The 23,379-nt window shown below is 38.9% G+C and overlaps 1 protein-coding gene across 1 annotated transcript in view; it reads right to left on the bottom strand.

Annotated features, from left to right (window-relative positions):
* LOC126174945 (protein fuzzy) overlaps positions 1-23,056 on the bottom strand; it is a 149,170-nt gene extending 126,114 nt beyond the window's left edge. Inside the window, exon 1 of the mRNA XM_049921402.1 lies at positions 22,827-23,056. Within this exon, the coding sequence (XP_049777359.1) occupies positions 22,827-22,919 (93 nt within the window). The 5' untranslated portion in view covers positions 22,920-23,056. The remainder of the gene's footprint in view (positions 1-22,826) is intronic.
* Between the last annotated feature and the right edge of the window lie 323 nt (positions 23,057-23,379).

Here is a 23,379-nt window from a genome sequence, read left to right as displayed (position 1 = left end):
AACTGGTTTTGGTTCTTTTTTGACATCTTAATGATCTGAACTCAGGACCAGGACACTACCCTCATTCCTCCACAGTCTCAACACCTTCTCTTCCATCTTTGTCCTCTTAAGCCCAGCATGTTACTTACCTTGACATTGATTTCTACCTCTCCGAAGAGTCCATAAAAACCTATACGTATATAATGCACATTAATCACCATCATGACCTCAAATTTTGATAGCTACCATCCTTTCCACAGTAAAAAGTCTCCCCCTCACAGCTTGGTCATCCACACACTATGTATCTGCAGTGACAAACAATCCCTTGTTCAGTATGCTTGAAGGTTTTACTAAAACCTCTGTAGGCAGTCTTTACCTTCCAAATCTACTCCACAAACAGATTTTCGATACAACACACACACATTTCCCTGCTCCTCCTAACACCTATGAACCAGCTGCAATGGGCAGTGGGTTAATGCTATTTTTTGGAAGTAAGCAGTGGCTCCAAGCACTGGCTCCTCATACAGTCTAGATAAATTAACTCTGATCAAATGATGGTTATGATGACTGTAAGTGTTCACCATCACTGAAATTAAAAGAAATTACAATTTACACTATTACAAATGATTCATATGTAACCCAAAACTCACTGAAATTCCAACATATTGCCAAAATTTATCTAATCATATCCTTTGCCCCAGCTTCTACAACTTACCATTCTGCCCAGAATTGATCATCTACCCACAACCACACCTTTCCCTCCAAAAGCTGTATTCTATGGCCCACCCAATCTACAAACTACAGGTATCTTAATCCACCTTAAGCAACACCTCCTCCAATGACCCACCACATGAATTATATCCTTGTGGAAGATACAGGTGGCTCCATCCAGTGCATCCTATTTCAGGAGTATTTTATCCTAACACTTGTGAAAGTAGTCATATCACTTACCAGCCCTGCTGTAACTTTTGTACTGAATTTTTGTTGGCTTAGCCACCAACCAGTTGTCCACCCGACTGAATGGCCACCAACCAGTTGTCCACCCAAAACAATGGCCACCACCAGATCCTGGCCAAGAGCAAAACTCAGCACCCAGTGGCAGAACATAGTATTGTACAAAACATGTTCAGCTTCAATACCAATGCCAGCTGACCCCCCTCCATTGTCTCTCATCTACATCTAAAAGAGTCTGACAGAGAGTTCATCAAATCGCCTTCACATCAATTCTCTATTATTCCACTCTCGAACAGCAGGCAGGAAAAACAAACACCTGTATCTTATTGTGCAGGCTCTGATTCCTCTATTTTATTATGATGATCATTTCTCCCTATGTAGGTCAGCACCAACATAATATTTTCGCATTCAGAGGGAAAGTTGGTGATTGAAATTTTGTGAGAAGATCCCACTGCAATGAGAAATACCTTTGTTTTAATGATGTCCACCTCCAAATCCTGGCTCATATCTGTGACACTCTCTCCCCTATTTCTCAATAATACAAAACGAGCTGCCCTTTTTTGAACTTTCTTGGTGTACTCTGTTAATCCTATTTGGTAAGGATTCCACACCACGCAGCAGTACCACACATGAAGAGGGACAAGTGTAGCGCAGGTAGTCTCTTTAGCAGATTCATTGCATATTATATGTGTTCTGCCAATAAAACACAGTCTTTGGTCTGTCCTCCCAACAACATTTTCTGTATGTTCTTCCCAATTTAAGTATTTTGTAATTGCAATCCCTAAATATTTAACTGAATTTACAGCCTTTATGTTTGATTGATTTAACATGTAATCAAAGTTTAATGGATTCCTTTTAGCACGCATGTGGATGACCTCACACTTTTCATTATTTAGAGTCTACTGCCAATTTTTGTACCTTACAGATATTTTATCTAAATCATTTTGTAATTGGTTCTGATCTTCTGATGACTTTACTACATCTAGTATCAGCAGCAAACAACCTAAGACAACTACTCATTTTGTCTCCTAAATCATTTATATATGCAAGGAACAGCAGAGGGCCTACAATACTACCTTGGGGAACACCAAATATCGCTTCTGTTTTACTCAATGACTTTCCATCAAATACTATGAACTGTGACCTCTCTGACAGGAAATCATGAATTTCTCCCACATCCCAACCCCATCCCCCAATACCAGTTTCTCTGAACTAGTAGGTGGGAATTGTCCTTATACCCCTGGCCTCAATCTTACTAGTCTCTCCCTCACACCCACTTCAACCTGTGCCCCTAACTTCACTTATTCTACACTCACATCCCTTCCCTGCAGTTCCCTTTTTTTCTGTTCTATTTCACACTCCCAGTAAATTCTGCCATATAACCGTGTGCCATAAGCAGCTTCCAATGCCTGCACCAATGTCTGTTGTGTCTTCGGATGAAAGCTGGTTCTACCTGGACCTACAACTGGAGTTACAGTGTGGGGTCCAATTTTGTATGACAGACGGAGCAATCTCATGGTTATCCCATGCATCCTGACTGCAAAATTGCAGGTCAATCTGGTTATTCGACGGGTTGTGCTGCCATTCATGAACAGCATTCCAGGGTGTTTCCTGACAGGATAACACACACCTATGTACCATTGTTATAAGACAACATGCTCTACAGAGTCAACATGTTGCTTCAGACAGCCTGACCACCAGATCTGTCTCCAATTGAGTACATAAAGGACATCTTTGGACGACAACTCCAATATCATCCACAAACAGCATTAACTGTCCCTGTACTGACTGACTAAGTGCAACAAGCATGGAAATCTATCCCACAACTGGCATTCAGCACCTTTACAACACAATGCATGCATGTTTGCATGCTTGATTTCAACATTCTGGTGGTTACACCAGTCATTAATGTACCAGCACTTCACAATGGTAATGGCTTATCTCGTGCTTACATTAAACTGTGATCTTGCAATGTTAATCACTTAAACATGTTACCTAGACAAATGTATTCTCAAAATTTCATTACTCTAAATTAATTATTTGTTTGGTGTTATAGTGTTTTTCCATAAGTGTGTACATCAATGGCTTTCCAAACAGTGGAAAGTCAGGATGGAATAACAGCAATACAAAAAAGACAGATTGTTGCTCACTGCGTATAAGTCGTAACTCAATGTCTTCTTTATGAGGTAAGTGGTATACTCTTCATATCATTGACTTTCCAGACAGTGGGAAGATATGGAGAAAACATTCTCTTAGTTGATGACAGCAACATCATTGTTGGCCATAAAACATCAAAACTGAAACTGAAGAAAGAAAATTAAACTCTCAAGAATGTTTACAACTGGGCAGTATGTAATAAATTAACACTGAACAGAAAGAAAACAAACAGTAGCCTAAATCAAGCATGCAAACATGCATGCATTGTGTTGCAAAGGTGCCGAATGCCAGTTGTGGGATAGATTTCCATGCTTGTTGCACTTGGTCAGCCTAAAGAGGGAACATAATTGCACTGCATTAAGCATAAGTGATTGATTTATAGCTGGTGTAATAGGCAAATGGTTTTTAGAAATGAATACAGATTGTCAATAAACATGGAAATCACACACAAAGATGGTGGCAAAAAGAAAGCCATTTGCATGTTTTACTCTTAGGATTTGTACCAGCCAATGTCTCAAGATGCTGTACTATTCTAATATACACTCAGTTCTTAACTATGAGAGTAGTTTTTGGGGACTGAAAGTAAAGAACACTGATACAGTTTTTAACCTGCAGAAAAGGTCCATAAGAACAATAACTACTACCACTACTACTACTAGTAGTAGTAGAAGTAGTAGTAGTAGGGCTCACTGTAAAGAACTGTTTAAAAAATGGGATAATCTTAATCTGCCAAGTGAGTACATCTACCAATTTGTTGTGCATATCAGGAAAAATAGTTCTATACATAATAATGGACCATATGGATTTACATTTACCACGGAAAAACAAACAAAACCTCAAAACAGAATTTTCTATCACAGAATAAAATTTTATCATGAACCAATGAAAGTGACATAGATTACTGAAATACAGCTGTTTAAAAAGGCAGCTAAAATGTTCTTTATAAGTAATGCACACTACACAATCAAAGATCACTTTGAGGATTCATCGTAGGGGTTAACAATGAAAGGGGATAAAACTACATTACTCTGTCACAGCACAATACTGTAATGCTTTCACAAAAAAATCACGCGTCAAGATCTATAGTGTATGATAGTAATGTCTTGTCATTCTCCTGAGTTCAAAATCTCACTCATCATGGGGGGGAGGGGAGGGGGGGGGGGGAGCTGACTCAGTTTTTCAAGTGGGCTGAGGGAACAATGTGAAGAGACATTTTTCCAAATTGACTGAGTCAGTTTTCTACATGGATTGGAATTGGTGCTGGGGGCACAGCAGCAAGTTCAGTAGTTGTGAAATCATCTGTGGTGATCCTCAATGCGTGCAGTGTTGAAGAGCAAAAATATGTTTATATAAAAGAATGTTGTGCAACATGGGCAAACAGAAAGAGGCAGTGCAGTTATTAAGACAATGACCTCATATTCAGGGGGATGAAGCTTGCTTTGTCCGACCATCCTGGTTTAGAGTTTCTGTGGTTTTTCTAAGTCACTTCAAGCAATTGCCGGGATGTTTTCTTCAGCAAGATCATGGGAAACACCTGTCCTATCCTCATAAAGCATATTTACATACATTGGAAATGAGTACCTATGTCGCTGCTCTTGTATATGCTCTTTGCCATTAATTTCTTCATGTACGCTTTTTATTCTTAGCTATATGTTTGTTCTGAATAATGTGTGCAGGCTTTTGTAAAAGAAAACACATCTTGTGTGTTTCTTCAAACCATAATCACTTTACTGGATATCAAAGTGAAAAATACAACAGGCTTTGGGGCCAGTGTACCCAGCAAATGCAGTTTGCTGAAAGTCATGAAACGAAACTAAGCTCAGTGATCTACTTGAAGCTGGAATTATGGCAGTAAACTCATTACAGTTTATAGAGAAATTGAAAGGGAGAGAATTACAATATGTAGCAGTTTGCTATCACAACATATCTTCAACATGAAAAGCTATGCGAATACTTCTCACGTGATGTACAGGATGAGCCAAAAGTGTGTGATGCTAGAGCAAAAATAATATTATCAGTTATGTGATTGCAGTCTTTCTCGGCATATTCCACTGATGAATTCTTCTCGGTTTATCAGCCGAGTGGTGGCGTATTCTTGTCACAATGTTTCAATGAGCTTTGTACTCATCATCTTCTGGCGAAGTCAGAAGATGATGGGTACAAAACTCACAGAAACATTGTGACAAGATGAAGCCACCACTCAGCTGATAACCCGAGAACAATTCATCAATATTATCAGTTGATCCAGCAATTTATGTGCACCTGCAGAATACAACTGCAAAAGAAGCCTGGGAACAATTAAAACAGGCATACGAAGCTCTGGACAAGCCAAAATAATTGGTTTGCTGACTGCACTCCTTACAATTCGGCTGGAGAAATGTACATCGGTAGAAGAATATGTGTCCAAAATAATTTCCACTTCCAGTAAGTTAAATACTTTGAATTTTGAAGTGAAAGATGAGTCGGCAGGGTGCATTTTATTCGCTGAATTACTGGATGATTACAAACCAATGCTTATGAGTCTAGAAAATTCCAATATACCAATAACTAGAGACCCTATTAAAACAAAACTGCTGCAAGAACTGAAGGATGACAAGCATTACCACTCCATCAATAGTGATGGAGCTCTTCAAGTGAACAACAAAAGCAACACAAACTTTGCAAACAATTCCTGTAAGGCACCAGGCTCTATAACTGCAATAATAGGTCATATTGGAAGAAACTGCCAAAGCAAAACCAAGAGAAGTAGCAAGTCTTCAGAAAGGACTTGAAATTACAAGACATTCTTTCCAGAATGAGATTTTCACTTTGCAGCGGAGTGTGCGCCGATATGAACCTTCCTGGCAGATTAAAACTGTGTGCCGGACCAAGACCTGAACTCAGGACCTTTGCCTTTCGCGGGCAAGTGCTCTACCAACTGGCAGAAGTAAAGCTGTGAGGACGGGACGTGAGTCATGCTTGGGTAGCTCAGTTGGTAGAGTACTTGCCCATGAAAGGCAAAGGTCCCGAGTTCAAGTCTTGGTCCGGCACACAGTTTTAATCTGCCAGGAAGTTTCACAAGACATTCTTCACTACAACAGAAAGCTATAAATAATGACTGGTATATTTCTTCTGATGCTTCAACACATATAGCTATAATCCCTTGTGAAATGAATTCGTGTATATCAATATGGACTTCACAACTGGTAATGTCAAGTAATGAGAATTTACCCATTGAAGGAAATGGTTGTTGTTGTTGTGGTCTTCAGTCCTGAGACTGATTTGATGCAGCTCTCCATGCTACTCTATCCTGTGCATGCTTCTTCATCTCCCAGTATCTACTGCAGCCTACATCCATCTGAATCTGCTTAGTATATTCATCTCTTGGTCTCCCTCTACGATTTTTACCCTCCACGCTGCCCTCCAATACTAAATTGGTGATCCCTCGATGTCTCAGAACATGTCCTACCAACCGATCCCTTCTTCTAGTCAAGTTGTGCCACAAGCTCCTCTTCTCCCCAATTCTATTCAATAACTCCTCATTAGTTATGCGATCAACCCATCTAATCTTCAGCATTCTTCTGTAGCACCACATTTCGAAAGCTTCTATTCTCTTCTTGTCTAAGCTATTTATCGTCCACGTTTCACTTCCATACATGGCTACACTCCATACAAATACTTTCAGAAACGACTTCCTGACATTTAAATCTATACTCGATGTTAACAAATTTTTCTTCTTCAAAAACGCTTTCCTTGCCATTGCCACTCTACATTTTATATCCTCTCCACTTCGACCATCATCAGTTATTTTGCTCCCCAAATACCAAAACTCCTTTACTACTTTAAGTGTCTCATTTCCTAATCTAATTCCCTCAGCATCACCCGACTTAATTCGACTACATTCCATTATCCTCGTTTTGTTTTTGTTGATGTTCATCTTATACCCTCCTTTCAAGACACTGTCCGTTCCGTTCAACTGCTCTTCCAAGTCCTTTGCTGTCTCTGACAGAATTACAATGTCATCGGCGAACCTCAAAGTTTTTATTTCTTCTCCATGGATTTTAATACCTATTCCGAACTTTTCTTTTGTTTCCTTTATTGCTTGCTCAATAAACAGATTGAATAACATCGGGGATAGGCTACAACCCTGTCTCACTCCCTTCCCAACCACTGCTTTCCTTTCATACCCCTCGACTCTTATAACTGCCATCTGCTTTCTGTACAAATTGTAAATAGCCTTTCGCTCTCTGTATTTTACCCCTGCCACCTTCAGGGGTAAAATACAGAGAGAAGGAAATGATAATACACATAATACACAAGTTGGTAGAAAGAAAACAAATAGTACAGTAACTGATTTTCTTTATGTGCTGAAGTACGAACTTACTTTCTACAAGTAAGAGAGTGGAAAAGGGACATTCCATCACCTTTAATAAATAAGGCTCTTGCATTTACCATATGTAAATGAATCTATTTACAAAAGCAATGCTTCATAACGGAATGCACAAAGTGGACCATTTCAGCTAAGCCAGTATCACTATAAAATGAGAAAACTTTCAATGAAGTTCACAATTTGCAGCGTTGTCTGCAGCCTTTTGGTCCTGACTCGAGTGGAAGGTCTGAACCAGAGACTTCGGAGGTACTGTGACAAGTTAGGCTGCAACTTCCTGGATTTACACCATGGGGTTGAAACTGTAGGGTCCCCCTATGTGGCTCAGGTGTGCAGTACACACCAGAAGCTGCTACTCAGATAAGACAGGGCTCTCCACCCAATCCAGGTAACAAAAGCTATTGGAAACCCAGAAGTACCAGGCAAGCTTGAAACAAATGCTTCACAGAGGCGAGAGTATTACAAACCTAATGGTAAAGTGCCAAAACATTTGCAAGGAAGAAAACTGACAGTCACTTTATACAGGTGAATGTCTTTAGAAACCAAAAGAGAAAACGCTGACTGAGAGTGAAGGTAATCCATACGGAAATTTCGATTGTTCATTGTCAAATTTGGAACACGAAAACAAGATGTGGTTTACATCAGCTTCTGATTCAGAATAACACACACACATGCAGGAGAATTATAAATGTTGATTCAATACAGAGGTAGAGGAAATGAAGCATGGTTAAAGCAGAGTCAAATGATGGTGGAAACCATATATCTGTCCAAATGACTTCTCATAAACCGTGGCCTTGTAGAAATTTGAGGTTGTAATACCACATAACATCCACCTTTTGTATGTTCGGACACATTCCACATTTGCCTTTGCTGTTTTCCATGGCCCTTGACTGCATGCAAATAGTCTGTTTACAGTAATTTCACATCAAGAACAGTTCCTGTAGATGCAGCTTGCTTCACTAATATGTCAACTTCCTCATTATGGCAGATGCAAGTGTAAGACTGCACCCAGAGCAGAATGAATGTCTGCCCTCTCTGTTTACAATGAATATATTCCAGTACTACATCCACATTATAAGAGTCGGTAGTTTTATTCCATCTTCAGAGTTCAATACTTTTAAAAATACTCTGAGCGTTGGGCACAATTACTGTCTTTAATAAGGAAGATGAAGATACAAACTTGATTGCTTCTAAAATTGACACAGTCTCCACCATAAAAACTGAAGCACTTTTAGGCAGTTTGTCGACCTTACTGATTTGGATCTGAGAGCACAGAAAAGCACATCCAGTATACCCCTCTTCTGGAATTTTGGATCCTTCAGTATACATACAGATATAACCCGGCCACTGAGCTTCAGTGATACAATTAAATCAGTAATTTACATTCACACTCAGCGACCTTGTCACATTTTAATAATAGACTGGAATACGGCAGCTGAGTGTGCCAAATCATATTCAAATAAATGCACATGTGAAGAATATTGCATAGAATGTCTGACAGGATACCAAAAGTCAACACTTGTGCAGACAGCCAGATTGTTAGTTCCTCTGCTGGACGAATTCCTTAATAGGTACAGAAGGAAGGTTGAAATCTGAAATTGATAGCAGTTAGATTTTTGGGGAAAATTTAAGTGTATATTGAAAGAATAGGTCAATGGGAAATGGAGGTGGCATATTTGTTACAGCAGACAAGAAACTAAAATCCATTGAGATAGAAATTGAAGCTGCATGCGTTATTATATGGGCAATACTCAGTATCTGGGGCGGGCATAAAAAGTAATTGGATCCTTCTATCACCCACCACACTCATCTCCTGATGTAACTGAAAACTCCAGAGAAAACCTCAATTCACTTGTATCATGTTCCCCAATCATACTGTAGTCATCGGTGGAGACTTTAATCATCCAACAATTAATTGGGAAAATTACGGTTTTGTTGGTAGTGTATGTGGTAAGACACTCTGTGAAACATTACTACACGCCTTCTCTGAAAACTACCTAGAGCAGATAGTTAGGAATTCCATTAATGATGGAAATATATTGGATCTAACAGTAACAAATATACCTAACCTTTCTCAGCATGTTCGCAATGAAACCAGTATCAGTTACCATTACGCAGTTGTGACAACAATGATTACCAAAGTCCAAAGGACAACTAAAACATGCGGGTATACATATAAGTTCAGTAAACTAGATACAAAATCTGTAGTGTCATATCTCAATGTCGAATCTGAAACTTTCAGTTTAAAAGAATAGTTGTCCAAGCCCTGGATAGATAATAGTATCCAGAACAATTGTTCATAATGGAAGGGAACCACCACAGCATACAGTCACGGTAAAGAAACTTCTAAAGAGACAGAGATTACTGCATAATAGGTCTAAAATGAAGCATAGGGCTATAGATAAAGAGATGCTGAATGAAATGATTTAGCTGTCAAGAGAGCAATACGTGATGCCCTATCACTAGTGCAGCAGAATATTGTCAATTGATATTTCACAAAACTCAAAAACTTCTGGTTGTTAGTAAGGGTTGTCAGTGGCATCAAAGTTGGTGTCCATTCCCAAGCAAATGAGACAGTAACTAAAACTTAGGGTAGCAAAGCAAAAGCTAAAATGCTTAAATACATTTTCAAATGTTCCTTTACAAAGGAAAACCTACGAGAATGTTCCCAATTTAATCCTTCCACTGCAAAGGTGAATGAAATAAATATTAATGTCAGTGGTGTTGAGAAGCAGCTAAAATCATTAATACTGAACAAAGCTCCAGGGCTTGATGGAATACCTATCAGATTATATACTGAATTTGCGGCTGAGTTATCCCATTTTCTAACTATAATCTATCCTAGATCCCTTGAACAAAAAACCATCCCCAGTTCATGGAAAGAAGCCCAAGTCACACCCATCTACAAGAAGGGTAACAGAAGTGATCCACAAAACTACCATCCAATATCCTTGATGTTGATTTATTGTAGAATCTTGGAATATATTCTGAGCTCAAACATAATGAGGTCCACAATGCCAACAACACGGATTTCGAAAATATCAATCACATGAAACCCAACTCTCACTTTTCTCAGGTGACATATTGAAAACTTTGGATCAAGGCAGGCAGGTAGATGCAGTATTTCTTGATTTCCGAAAAGCATTTGACTCAGTATCTAACCCACACTTAGTGACGAAAGTATGGTCATATAGGATATCGAGTGAAATTTGTGTCTGGATTGAGGCTTTTTGGTAGGGAGGGTGCAGCACGTTACCTTGGTTGGAAAGTCATTGTCAGATGTAGAAGTAACTTCAGGTGTGTCCAAGGAAAACGTGCTGCAACCCTAGCTGTTCACGGGTAAAAGTCTAGAATAGGAACAGTGGCATACTTACATATTTTGCGCAGGAATTTTGTCAGCATTTGCCGTGAGATATGAGGACGCAAAAGTAGTTGTGTCAGATGTTTGTGTTATGCTGCCAATGAGAGAGCAGCAAAAAGACGACATGTTTTGAATGCATTTGGAGGAGAAATTGAAACATTGCTGTGAACGAGATTATTAATGTAATGTAAGGACAGCATTGCAAAAGATGATGTACTGAAAAAACAGTGAAATATTTCTCTTCTCTGTATTGCTACTAAATCAACGTGTGCAAGCATGCTGAGTAAGTGGATCAAGGTTTTTTAATTAAACCAAGGGGAGGTGGGGGGGAGGTATGTGGAGCAATGTTTTTAATTAAGTCATGGGAGGATTGCCATGAAGGAAGATTAATAAACAGCAAACAAGACAATAGTTTCAATTTCAGCACTAAAAATTTATTGTCTATGTTCTTGCCTCTCATCGGTTATTGGCAATAATCCATATCACTTCAGGCTTCAGGGTAACCTTCATAGCCTTGGATGTTATTGAATTTAGCATATGTTAAAATTCAGGAGTAAGTAAGAAACACATATTTTTTTTTTGTTTTCTCCAAAAAAATTCCTACCCCAAGATAGACACCTCAAAAGATGACACTGTAAGCGCCATTTTGAAGATGCAAATTTCAGAAAACTTTTAAAAATGCTGTGTCTCTGTAACAGTTCTAGATATTTTTTAGAGTTATTTTATTTTAAAGATAATTGCTTTATGATTACAATGGTATCTTCTGTTTGGACATATCTGTCATTGAAGTTATTTTACTGTCACCTTTGAATTTTTTTTTATAATTTAAAGAAATAATTTTTTTTTTCAAGAACGCCACTCCAGAAAAGTTAGATTTTTTTCTGTTGATTAGTATCATGTAGTACCACATTCTCCGTAAAGGAGAAGTACCACATTCTCCGTAAAGGAGAACTTAAACTTTAAGTTGGACACGTTTTATTTTTAAAAAAATCAGTTTTTTAACCTTTCAAGGTTAATGTATGTCTCCACTGAAGTTATTTCTTACTAATTTCTTTGTTACAATTTTTATTTCTATTGTCTTTGTTGCAGTTACTTCTTATCACTTCATTTGTAGCAGTTATTTTTTTAACTCTCATTGTTGCAGATATTTCTCACATTTTGTTGCAGTTTCTTGTCAGTTTCTTTGTTGTGGTTGTTCATTGCAGATTTCTGTACTGTAGTTGTTCAGTGTCAGTTGTTGAATATTGTGCATCCTACAGTGAAAAGGTATAAGTTTTAACTATTATTCCAGAGACATTTTCAAAGAAAACAATTTTGAACCCCGTTTCATCAGTATCAAAGCACACAGTAGACAAATCAAGAAATGTTAGGTATGTAAAAGGAGTCTTTGGAAGAGCAGATCCCTATTATCGTCATCCTGTAGAAGCAGCTCCACACTATAAAAGTAACAGCTGAAGGTCAAAAAGTTGCAAAACTGAAGAGGTACATGACACACGGTATTAAAGCAACTTTTGCAATTTATAAGAGCAACTACACAACTTCACATATCGGAAGTTCAAAATTTTATGCACTACGACGTAAGTGGGTAGTTCCACGCCCACCTAGAGATGCCTGTTTATGTGTGTACTGCGCGAATTTTGAACACTGTATTTGAAGAACTTACTGGCGCATGAGACATATGACACCTTGGTTGGGCGTGTGGAGTCATTAGTAGTGTGTGACATAAAGCGAGAGACGTGTTTATCCAAGAATGTGGTGACTGTCTTTACAGACAGTTGACCTAGAAGACATAGCAGATAACTCTGAAGAAACGAAAACTGTTGCATTTGTCAGTTTCATTGGTGAACTTGGTAAATGGTCAGTGAAAGCAGCAATACACCAGCATCTGAAGAAATTGCAACAATACATTGCAGAAGTGAATAGGTATGTACACAGGCTGAAGAACTATGTTTAGCACTTCACTGTGATTTTGCTGAGAACTGGGCTGTAATTCTCCCACTAGGGTATCATTGGAGCAATGACCAAGTTTCAATTTTTACAGGAGTGACATATTTTCAAAACAAGACCACAGTGTTGCAGTTATAAGTGATGACACAGAACATGAATCAGGACATGCTTTTCTAGCAAATCATTTAACTGCAAACAGAGGCAGAGATCATCAATATTTCTGACGGTGCTCCAAGTCATTTTAAAAATAATTACCAGCTGTTTGAATTGAGTAAGTTGCTTGTGCCAACTGACTGGGTATAAAGTGCTACTGGTCACCAGACTGGGCCTTGTGATGGTGTAGGAGGCCTGCTGAAGCACCATGCTACAAAACATAATCTTTCCAGACCTAATACAGTTGGCATTCAGAATGCTGAGGATTTTACGAGAATCGTGAAATCTTACACATCCACAGCCCCATTCTTTTGTCCAAAGAGGAAATCGAAGAATTCTGTGAGCAGAAAAAAGAACAATGGTCCAAACAAACTACTCCTGTAAAAGGAATTCAGAAGAAACATTTTTGGAGTCAAAGTGATGGACGAACTCATGCTGCATGCACTTTGAAGGGCAAGAAAGAAGAAATTTCATTCATTTGGCCAACACCTCAGAAACAGCAGGATAATATTCTCATTCACAACCTGAGAAGAGGGATGTTTGTGGCATGTGTGTATGACTGTGACTGGTGGACTGCAGAGATTATAGACGCCAGTTATGAGTTAAATGAAACTTTAGTGAACTTAGGCTACCACATGGACCAGTTGCTGGATATAGGTTTCCAGCTGAAGGACAGCAACAACGCCATCAGTGCTCACATCCTGTCACAATGTTTTGAAGAGTGAAAGTGCTCCAGTTCCTATTGGTGCAACAGAAAGGCAACACACTATATCAAAGGAAGATACTGAAGCAGTGAAAAGCACTAAAAAGTTCATTGACTGGCTACTTTCAGTACAAAACAGAGTGCACAGAAGTTGCATAAACTGAAACCTTTAAGTCTTTAGACCTTTCACATAAATTTTGGAACCATTTAAAATGCCTGAAAAATGAGTCTCTTACTCATCATTCAAAACTAAAATTATGTTAAATAAGGGTAGGTTTTGATTTTTATGAGTCTGTTATGTGATAATGTGGTAAATAAAACAGATTTTATGTATGGAAAAAATTTCAGTTCTTTATAAAACCTCTTCAACCTAAAAATGGAAGCTCTCCTTTTCAGGGAATGTAGAACTATGTGGTACTAATCAACAGAAAAAAAAATCATAACTTTATGGATTGACATTGTAAAAAAAAAAATTTTCCACAATTATAAAAAAGTTCAGAACACTACAGTAAAAGAACTCTGTCAGGTAAGTCCAAATGAAGGATTTATTTGTAATCATAAAGCAATTATCTTTCAGATAAAAAAAAAATCTAGGACTGTTCTAGAGATACAGCATTTTAAAAGTTTTTCCAAAATTCGCGTCTTCAAAATGGTGTGCGTTGTCTCTCTTTGAGGGCTGTATCTCGGAGCAGAAATTTTTTTGGAGAGAACAAAAACAGACCTATGCCTTACTTAGTCCTTCATTTTAACATACGCTAAATTCAATAACATCCCAGGCTATAAAGGTAAGATTTTTCGTAGCCTGCCTGAATGGGTCAACGGAGGCATCTGATCCATCCCACGGCTGTGACCCGTGATATAAGGGTGTTGTTGTGTGTGACGTCATGATGGCACAGAGTTTAGTTTATGAGCGTGTTGTGTTTGTAGATGTCATCTTGTTGCAGTTGGTGGTGTCCTCTGGTTGTCCATGTATGGTCCACGTGTTATGTGGTGTATTAGGATCATTTGGGTATCAGCGCTTGAAGTGTGCATTTATCGGTCGTGACTGCTATAGAAGGGCGGAAATTGGTTTCAGTGAGTTAAGAATTAAGTTTCTGTTGCGTTTATGTTACTGCGATCTCGTTTGATATTAGTGGTTTGCTGTCTGTCGCGTGGTAAGTTGTTTAATTCAATTTGTGGTTTCTTTTATTAGGTATGGATATGGCTTCTAAGTTTAATAGTGCGCATCTGTGGGCTGAAATGTGGGACGACATGTTGTCTGTCATTAAGTTTCTGCAATTTTTGGGCTTGTGGGGGAGATAGCAAAATGCAGCGTTAAGTAAACATAATATGTGGTTGACCCGAGTTGTGGCATCTCAGATCAGGGACTGTTGGTGGATTTTTGGGTTTGGGGGAAGGGTGAAGGTGTGGGGGGGGGGGGGGGGAGGGGGCTTTGGTGTTGGTAGGTTGTAGGTGGGTTGGGAGCCTCTTTTTTTGTGTGTTTGTGTTTTTGTGTGTGTGTGTGTGTGTGTGTGTGTGTGTGATTGGGGTGGCTGACCTAGTATGTAGTGCCAGAACTTCTTTATGGTAAATAGTCATTGTTTTGGGTCTATTATAATGTCCAGTGGGATTTTTATGTGTGTTTGAGTCGGTGTTATTTACTGCATGTGTTGGTGGTTGATGTTTTGATATCGACACTTGTCGTTGATTTATGTATCTTAGGGGTAGTACTCAATTTCAAATTTATTGGTATTGTGAGTTGTATTTGAGTTATATAGCTCATGAGAAGTGTCCGGTTCCAAACTGTCATCGTAGCTACAGTGGTGGAAATATTTATTGCATCACCGTGAATTACTTCGTCTTTTTGTCTTTCGCAGCAGTTCGCTTCAGGTTATATCGGTCCCATTGTTGCTAAGCTTCTTGACATATTCTTGCCTTAATAATCTGACTTCTTCACACATGTTTTACAACAATACACAACTCTTTGTTGTTGTCGCTTGGTTTTACAATGAAATCAGTATTTATACTGGTATTTTTGGTTGAGACTTTGCAGTGGGAAGATGAGCAGGTCAGTTGAATTTACGCCAGAAAATAAAACTGCTATACTTGCTTATTCTGAGCACTATGGGACTCAACTGCTGAGGTCATTAGTCACTTGCTTATTCATCTGTTGGTCTCAGCACCAGAGAGTTAGCCTCTAAGACTGGCTTTAATCAGTCTACGATTTCGAAGTTACTAAAAAAATACAGGGCAAATGGAAATGTTGATTGGGAGAAAGAAAGAGGTCACACCAGGGCGTCTACTGCCAAACAGGACAGGGTACTGAAAAGGCATTAGCTCAGCGATCGTCACCTGTCATCAACTGAACTAAAGCGAGAAAGAAGAAATGTGCAACATCTCAGTAACCAGTAGAACTGTAAGAAATACACTAATGGAGCCTGGACTCTCAGCCGGTTGTCCTAGAAGGAAGTCTTTATTGAACGAGATAATGCGACAAGAGGGATTACAACAGGCAAAGGCACATGCGACATGGACTCCAGAGATGTGGAACGAAGTAATCTTTTCAGACGAGCCCAAATTTAATCTGCATGGCACAAATGGAAAAGTGTTCGTGCATCGAAGAAAAGGTGAAGAATTTTTGACATCATGCATAACATATACAGTCAAACACCCACAAGGACCGATGGTCTGGGGGTGCATTTCCAGTCACGGAGTAGGTCGTCTGGACTTAAACAATGGCACTGTCAACACAAATGCCTACATAAGCATCCTTGAAAGGAAGCTTATGCCAACCATTAGAGACCAGTTTGGAGATGTTTCCAATTGCATTTTTAATGATGACTCTGCTCCTTGCCATAGAGCTTTGAAGGCGAGTCCTATGACGAATACTTGTACCAAACACGAAGCAGATTACTTTCTTGGTTAATTATCACGATCTTCTACATTTCAGGTAAAATCTTTCCTTTGACAAAATGGGATTCGAGTATTAGAGCGGCCTGGAAATAGCCCTGATCACCAAAACAAAGCCACAGAATAAACGGGAGCTATTGGAGACACTTGTGCGTGAGTGGTTTCATGAACTGAGTGAGGAGTACATTAAAAAGTTAATTCTTTCAATGCCTTCACGAAGCCAAGCGCTGACTAAGGCGCGTGGTGGAGCAACAAAGTATTTAATGCAACAGTGTGTTCATATGAGGCAATACAAACATTCGTGTTATGTTACAACTTTAATATGCAGTGTTTCTTTCAACATTAGTATTCATATTTCAGAATAGCAAACAGAATAGCTGACATATCCACTTACACTCATTTTTCAAGAAAGTGTTAAATTATAAAAAAACATTTTTATAGAAGCAAAAATTAAAAATAAAAACGAATTGACAAAAATTATTGTGTATATTCATTTCTGATAGAAATCAAAAGAAATCAGGCAAATTTAGCTTAGTTATTCAATTATTGTAACAAAAATTGTTAATTGTAAGAGGTGATGCAATAAATATTTCCATCACTGTATGTGTGTTTTGGTATCATGAGCCACTGTTGACCTATATACATCAAGGGAAGTATCCGATTCCAATGTGTCATAGCTTTGTTTTTTGATATCATGAGCTGCTGTTGATCTATATAGGTAAGGGAAGTGTCCGATTCCAATTTTTGTCCCTATAAGTGTTGGTTTTGTGATATCAATAGTGTGATGTATTATAATTTTTGGAGTAGTTGGTTTTTAATTTGTGGTATTGACAATTGCGGTTGAGCTATGTAAGTGACGGAAAGTGAGCAATTCCTGTTGATATTGTAAGTGTAGCGGAATTTGAAAATTTTGTGGTGTTTTTATGTCATTGTTTTGTGTGGTTTGGGATCTTGGTGTGTGTTTGTATGTGTTTATATTTCATCTGTCCCCAACCAAAAACCCTCAATTTCCCGTGCTGGTACGTTAGTTTGATTATACAGGGTTATTACAAATGACTGAAGCGATTTCACAGCTCTACAATAACTTTATTTCCAGAATGAAATTTTCACTCTGCAGCGGTGTGTGCGCTGATATGAAACTTCCTGGCAGATTAAAACTGTGTGCCCGACCGAGACTCGAACTCGGGAAGGTAGGAGACGAGATACTGGCAGAAGTAAAGCTGTGAGTACCGGGCGTGAGTCGTGCTTCGGTAGCTCAGATGGTAGAGCACTTGCCCGCGAAAGGCAAAGGTCCCGAGTTCGAGTCTCGGTCGGGCACACAGTTTTAATCTGCCAGGAAGTTTCAATAACTTTATTATTTGAGATATTTTCACAATGCTTTGCACACACATACAAAAATTCAAAAAGTTTTTTTAGGCATTCACAAATGTTCGATATGTGCCCCTTTAGTGATTCGGCAGACATCAAGCCGATAATCAAGTTCCTCCCACACTCGGCGCAGCATGTCCCCATCAATGAGTTCGAAAGCATCGTTGATGCGAGCTCGCAGTTCTGGCACGTTTCTTGGTAGAGGAGGTTTAAACACTGAATCTTTCACATAACCCCACAGAAAGAAATCGCATGGGGTTAAGTCGGGAGAGCGTGGAGGCCATGACATGAATTGTTGATCATGATCTCCATCACGACCGATCCATCGGTTTTCCAATCTCCTGTTTAAGAAATGCCGAACATCATGATGGAAGTGTGGTGGAGCACCATCCTATGGTACGTTTAGCTCCCTGCTTGCTTTATTCGTAGACTTCCGCGGACTACGCGTGAAACTTGCCCGCACGCGTTCAACCGTTTCTTCGCTCACTGCAGGCCGACCCGTTGATTTCCCCTTACAGAGGCATCCAGAAGCTTTCAACTGCGCATACCATCGCCGAATGGAGTTAGCAGTTGGTGGATCTTTGTTGAACTTCGTCCTGAAGTGTCGTTGCACTGTTATGACTGACTGATGTGAGTGCATTTCAAGCACGACATACGCTTTCTCGGCTCCTGTCGCCATTTTGTCTCACTGCGCTCTCGAGCACTCTGGCGGCAGAAACCTGAAGTGCGGCTTCAGCCGAACAAAACTTTGTGAGTTTTTCTACGTATCTGTAGTGTGTCGTGACCATATGTCAATGAATGGAGCTACAGTGAATTTATGAAATCGCTTCAATCATTTGTAATAGCCCTGTATTTTTGGAAGGAGATGTGTTTGTTTGTTTTATATGTATTTATGTGTTTGTTATGTTTATGCAATGACGTCATAGGCACCGTATTGGAGACGTTGAGAATGGTCGTTTCTGCCATATTGGTGACGTCACGGATCAAAGCAGATGGATGGAATCGGATGCTTCTGTAAGCCCTGGGAGTCATTAGAAATTTTATGACGCTAGTGGAAAAACAAACTGGCTGTAACATTCAGACCTTGTGCACAGACAATGGGAAGGAATATGTGAACCATGAACTAGCAGACTTCTTACAGAATGAGGGAATAAATCATCAAACAACAGCACCTACAAGCCGTAACACAATGGAGTAGCAGAAAGATATAACAGAACACTACTAGAAAAAGCCAGACACTTATTATCTAATGCAGGTTCACCAAGAGAACATTGGGGGAAAGCAGTCTCTACAACTGCTTACCTCATTAACAGAGCACCTACGAAACCTTCAAAGGGCATGACACCAGAACAGAAGAAAACCAATAGAGTCTAAATAGGCTCAGGAGGCAATAATTATTCCCTCAATTAAGCAAGATGAAACGGAAAGAGATGAATCTGAGCCTATTACAGATAAGGATAATAATAGCTCAAGATGTATTTTACCCAAAAGAAGCTCAGAAGATTCAAATTCATCAGACACAAATAAAAAATGTGATTCCTCACAGCAAAGTCAAACACTCAGAAGATCATCAAGAATTCCAAAGCTAATATAAATGCATTTGTGACCTATTACTCTACAGAGACAGAGAATTCAGATCCATTGTCATTAGAAGAGGCTTCACAAAGCAAAGAATCACTCAACTGGATTCAAGTAATTAAAGAAGAATTGCAGTCACATGCTCAAAATCAGACATGGGAAAAGGCAGTTTTACCTTCAGATATAAACCTAACAGATACCAAATGGATTTTAACACTACAAAGGATCTTCTATGACACATTTTTAGATACAAAGCATGGCTAGTAGTTAAATGCTGTGCTGAGACAAAGGGTGTAAACTATGAAGAGACATATACCCCATATCATTAAGATGTCTACATATAGATCACTTTGATGATGTTATAGCATTCCAGCATGGTGATACGAAAGAGGTATCTTTTATAAAAATTCCATACTGATTTTAACACCAGAACTTTTATGGACAAGCGCATCATGAGATTTAAAAAGCAGTTTATGGTTTAAAACAAGGTAGTCACAACTGGAATATTAAGCTAAATAAAGCACACTTAAACATGAACCCTACAAGAAGTACAGCACATCCATGTATTTATCAGAAAAATAAAGGAAATAATGTACTGACTGTTGGAATTTACGTTGATGACATGTTAACTTTTAGTACAGTAATAATCCATAAGAGAAGGAAAGCTTCAAAACTCAAGGAATGGTTTAAACTGAAAGAGTTAGGAGAAGTGTCAAATTGCTTGGGCATAAAAATAACAAGAGATTGTAAGAGGGACCTATTATGGATGGAGCAATCTCCTTAAGTAGAACAAATATTAAATAAATACAACATGGAGGATTGCAATCCAGTGGCAACACTTTTGGAAGTCAATCAAGTACTTTCTTACACGATATGAGCCCCAAAACAAAGAGAGAAAAAGCCACAAAAAATGTTCCCAACAGAGATAAAACAAAGAGAGAAAAGCCACAAAAAATGTTCCCTACAGAGAAGCTATAGGTAGTTTTATGTATGCACAGTAGGGAACCAGACCTGATCTTGCATATGCAATTGCAGTTGTTACATCACTTCAACAATGACGCAGGCATGCCTCTCTGACAGGCAAATAAAAGAATCATGAGGTACTTGAAAGGGACTATGGACTTCAATTTGCAGTCTTCTAAAGAACAAAATCAATACATCATCAGAGGATACAGTGTTGTGACCGGGCAGGAGACAAAAAGGACTGGAAGTCAATCCCAGGTTTTCTGTTTAAGTGAAAAGAGGCACTACGCATGCACAAGTTAAAAAAAGGAGGTCCCCCCAAGTCCATAAAATGATCATACAAAACTTTATTGTAATAGAAAAGATGCGACTGACTAATGCGAAACAAGCAGCTACAGTGGAAGAACAAAAAATATTGATATCAAACATCATTTTATTAGAGAGAAGGTAGACTCAGCTTAAGTTATATTGGAACAAATCCCAATGGAGCAAACGCTTGCTGAGGGCCGACCGAAGCGTCCGATCCCACCCACTGGCTTTGACCCATGACGTAAGGCTGTTGTGGTTTGTGACGTCACGATGGCACGGAATTTAGTTTGTGAGAGTGGCGTATTTGTAGGTGTCATTTTGATGTGATCGGTGGTGCTCTCTGGTGGTGTTGTGTATTAGGTGATGTTTTTGGTTTAGCTTGCGTGTGAGGGTGTTTATAGGTGACGTATTGTTGCAGTCAGTGGTTCTCTCTAGTGGTGTGTTTATAGGTAGCGTGTTATGTGGCGTATGGGGTTCATTTTCGTGGTAGCATTGCACGTGTAAGGTATCAGTAGTGACTGTGCTTTCAGCAGAATATTTTTTGTCGACATTATTGTAGTTTTTTTCTGTTTGTCGTGTGTGAATTTTGGCAAATTGTTTTTTTTATGTCTTTGGTAGGTATGGATATGACTGACAAGATCAGCAGTTTTCGGTTGCCGGCAATGATGGGGGACAGTACATTATCTCTAAAAAAAAATAATTTTGGATTTTTGGATGAAGTCGTGAAGTGTTCAGTGTGTCACAAAGAAATGAGGCTTACTAAAGTTCCGGCGTCTCGGACCAGGGACAGCTATACGTGGAGATGTCGTAAGGATAACAGGTCAAGGGAAGTGTTCGATTCCAATCCTGTTGGTTTGTTGTGTCTTTTGAGGTAGTAATGATTGTGGACACGGTTGCAGTTTTGGGTTTTATGATATGGTATCAGTAGTTTCTGTTGACCCATACAGGTCAAGGGAAGTGTTCGATTCCAATGGGTGCTCGTGGCCATGGGTGTTCCGGTATCGGGAGTTGCTGTTGACCTATATAGGTCAAGGGAAGTGTCCGATTCCATAGGATATTGTGTTTAGTGGAATTTGGGGAGTTTTGTGTCGTCGGTTTTTTTCGTCGTTTTGTGTGGTTTGGTATGGTGGTGTGTGTTTTAAATTTGTTTATATTTACTTCGTCCACACCCAAAAACCCCCAATTTCCCACGCTTGTCCCGTTAGTTTCATAAGTTTTTTTTTGTGGAACGTGCGTGTGTTGGGTATTCAATGTATATTCGTGTTTGTGGTCATGTTTACGTAATGACGTCATAGGCGCCATATTGGAGTCGTAGTGAAGGTCATTACGTATCATTTTGTGACGTCATGGGACAAAGCAGGCAGGTGGAATCGGACGCGTTTGTATTTCCGCTTGCTGATAAGTTATATAAGTCACTCGCAAGTACAAGACATCATAACATGATTAATGAATGTGGGCTGATAGTACGATTTTTTTTTTCCTCTTAGAAAAAAGAAGTTGTAGTGCTGGTAATATGAATCTATGCCTCTGCTGTTACATACGCTCTTTGCCATTAATTTTTCCATTCATGCTGTCTATCATTGGTTATACTGTTTTCTGAACACTGTTAATGCATTTTGTACTATAAAACGCTTCTAGTGTATTTCTTCAAACAGTGATCGCTTTACTGAATAGTAAAGCGAAGAACAAAACAGAATATTTAGTGTATGTATCTTTTTCAGATGTTTATTGTCACTGTATTATGGTGGCAAATCCTATATCATTATAAGATAAGCCCTGGATGGACAAATGAATATAAAAACCTCAATTACAATGTAAGTATAGGAGATGGGCAAAAGGAGATAAAAATGCTCTCCTTAAAGAACGGTGCCTCTCAGATTCAGTTTAGTAGAATTCTTGAATATTCATCTCAAAGCAATATACAAATTTCTCGATGCACTACCACATTCGCATAACGTGAGTAACAATAACACTTGCTTAATGGTCAAGTTCCCTTCATTTCACTTATAGCAGGCAATAATCCATGGAGAATGAAAGCAATCTATTAATTATTTCCTCTGTAAACATAGGATTCTTGTAAAAGTACTGTTGATACGTACAGGTTCACCCTCTCCTTTTTTCCTTGAAAACAAAGGTAGTCCACCGCCGGACGTCAAACACATTATGTGCGCGCTCATATTTACAGCATTCATTTCTTGTCCCTACATTGCTAGTTCCACTTAACTAAATAGGGCACATTATTGATCTGCATTAAAACACACGTGAAATTCAGTTTTAGAATCTTGAACAACCCAACACCCTCAATATTTACAAACAACTTCCCCACACAAAGAAATTAAGTCAAAGAACTGTCTATAAGCGTCAGCAAAGTTGTTATAATTACAGAAAACATCGACCATATTTATGGTCGAAGACAGAAAATCAAAATCAACTCGTTGACCAAAGTATAAGCTAACAAGGGAACCTCCCCATCGCACCCCCCTCAGATTTAGTTATAAGTTGGCACAGTGGATAGGCCTTGAAAAACTGAACACAGATCAATCGAGAAAACAGGAAGAAGTTGTGTGAAACTATGAAAAAAATAAGCAAAATATACTAAATGAGTAGTCCATGCACAGGATATGCCACACAACGATAGTGTAAGCATACGAG

Source organism: Schistocerca cancellata, chromosome 3 (genome assembly GCF_023864275.1).
Source record: "Schistocerca cancellata isolate TAMUIC-IGC-003103 chromosome 3, iqSchCanc2.1, whole genome shotgun sequence".
NCBI lineage: Eukaryota > Metazoa > Arthropoda > Insecta > Orthoptera > Acrididae > Schistocerca > Schistocerca cancellata.
Note: the sequence above shows the minus strand (reverse complement) of the source record. Positions and strands in the feature narration are given on the sequence as shown.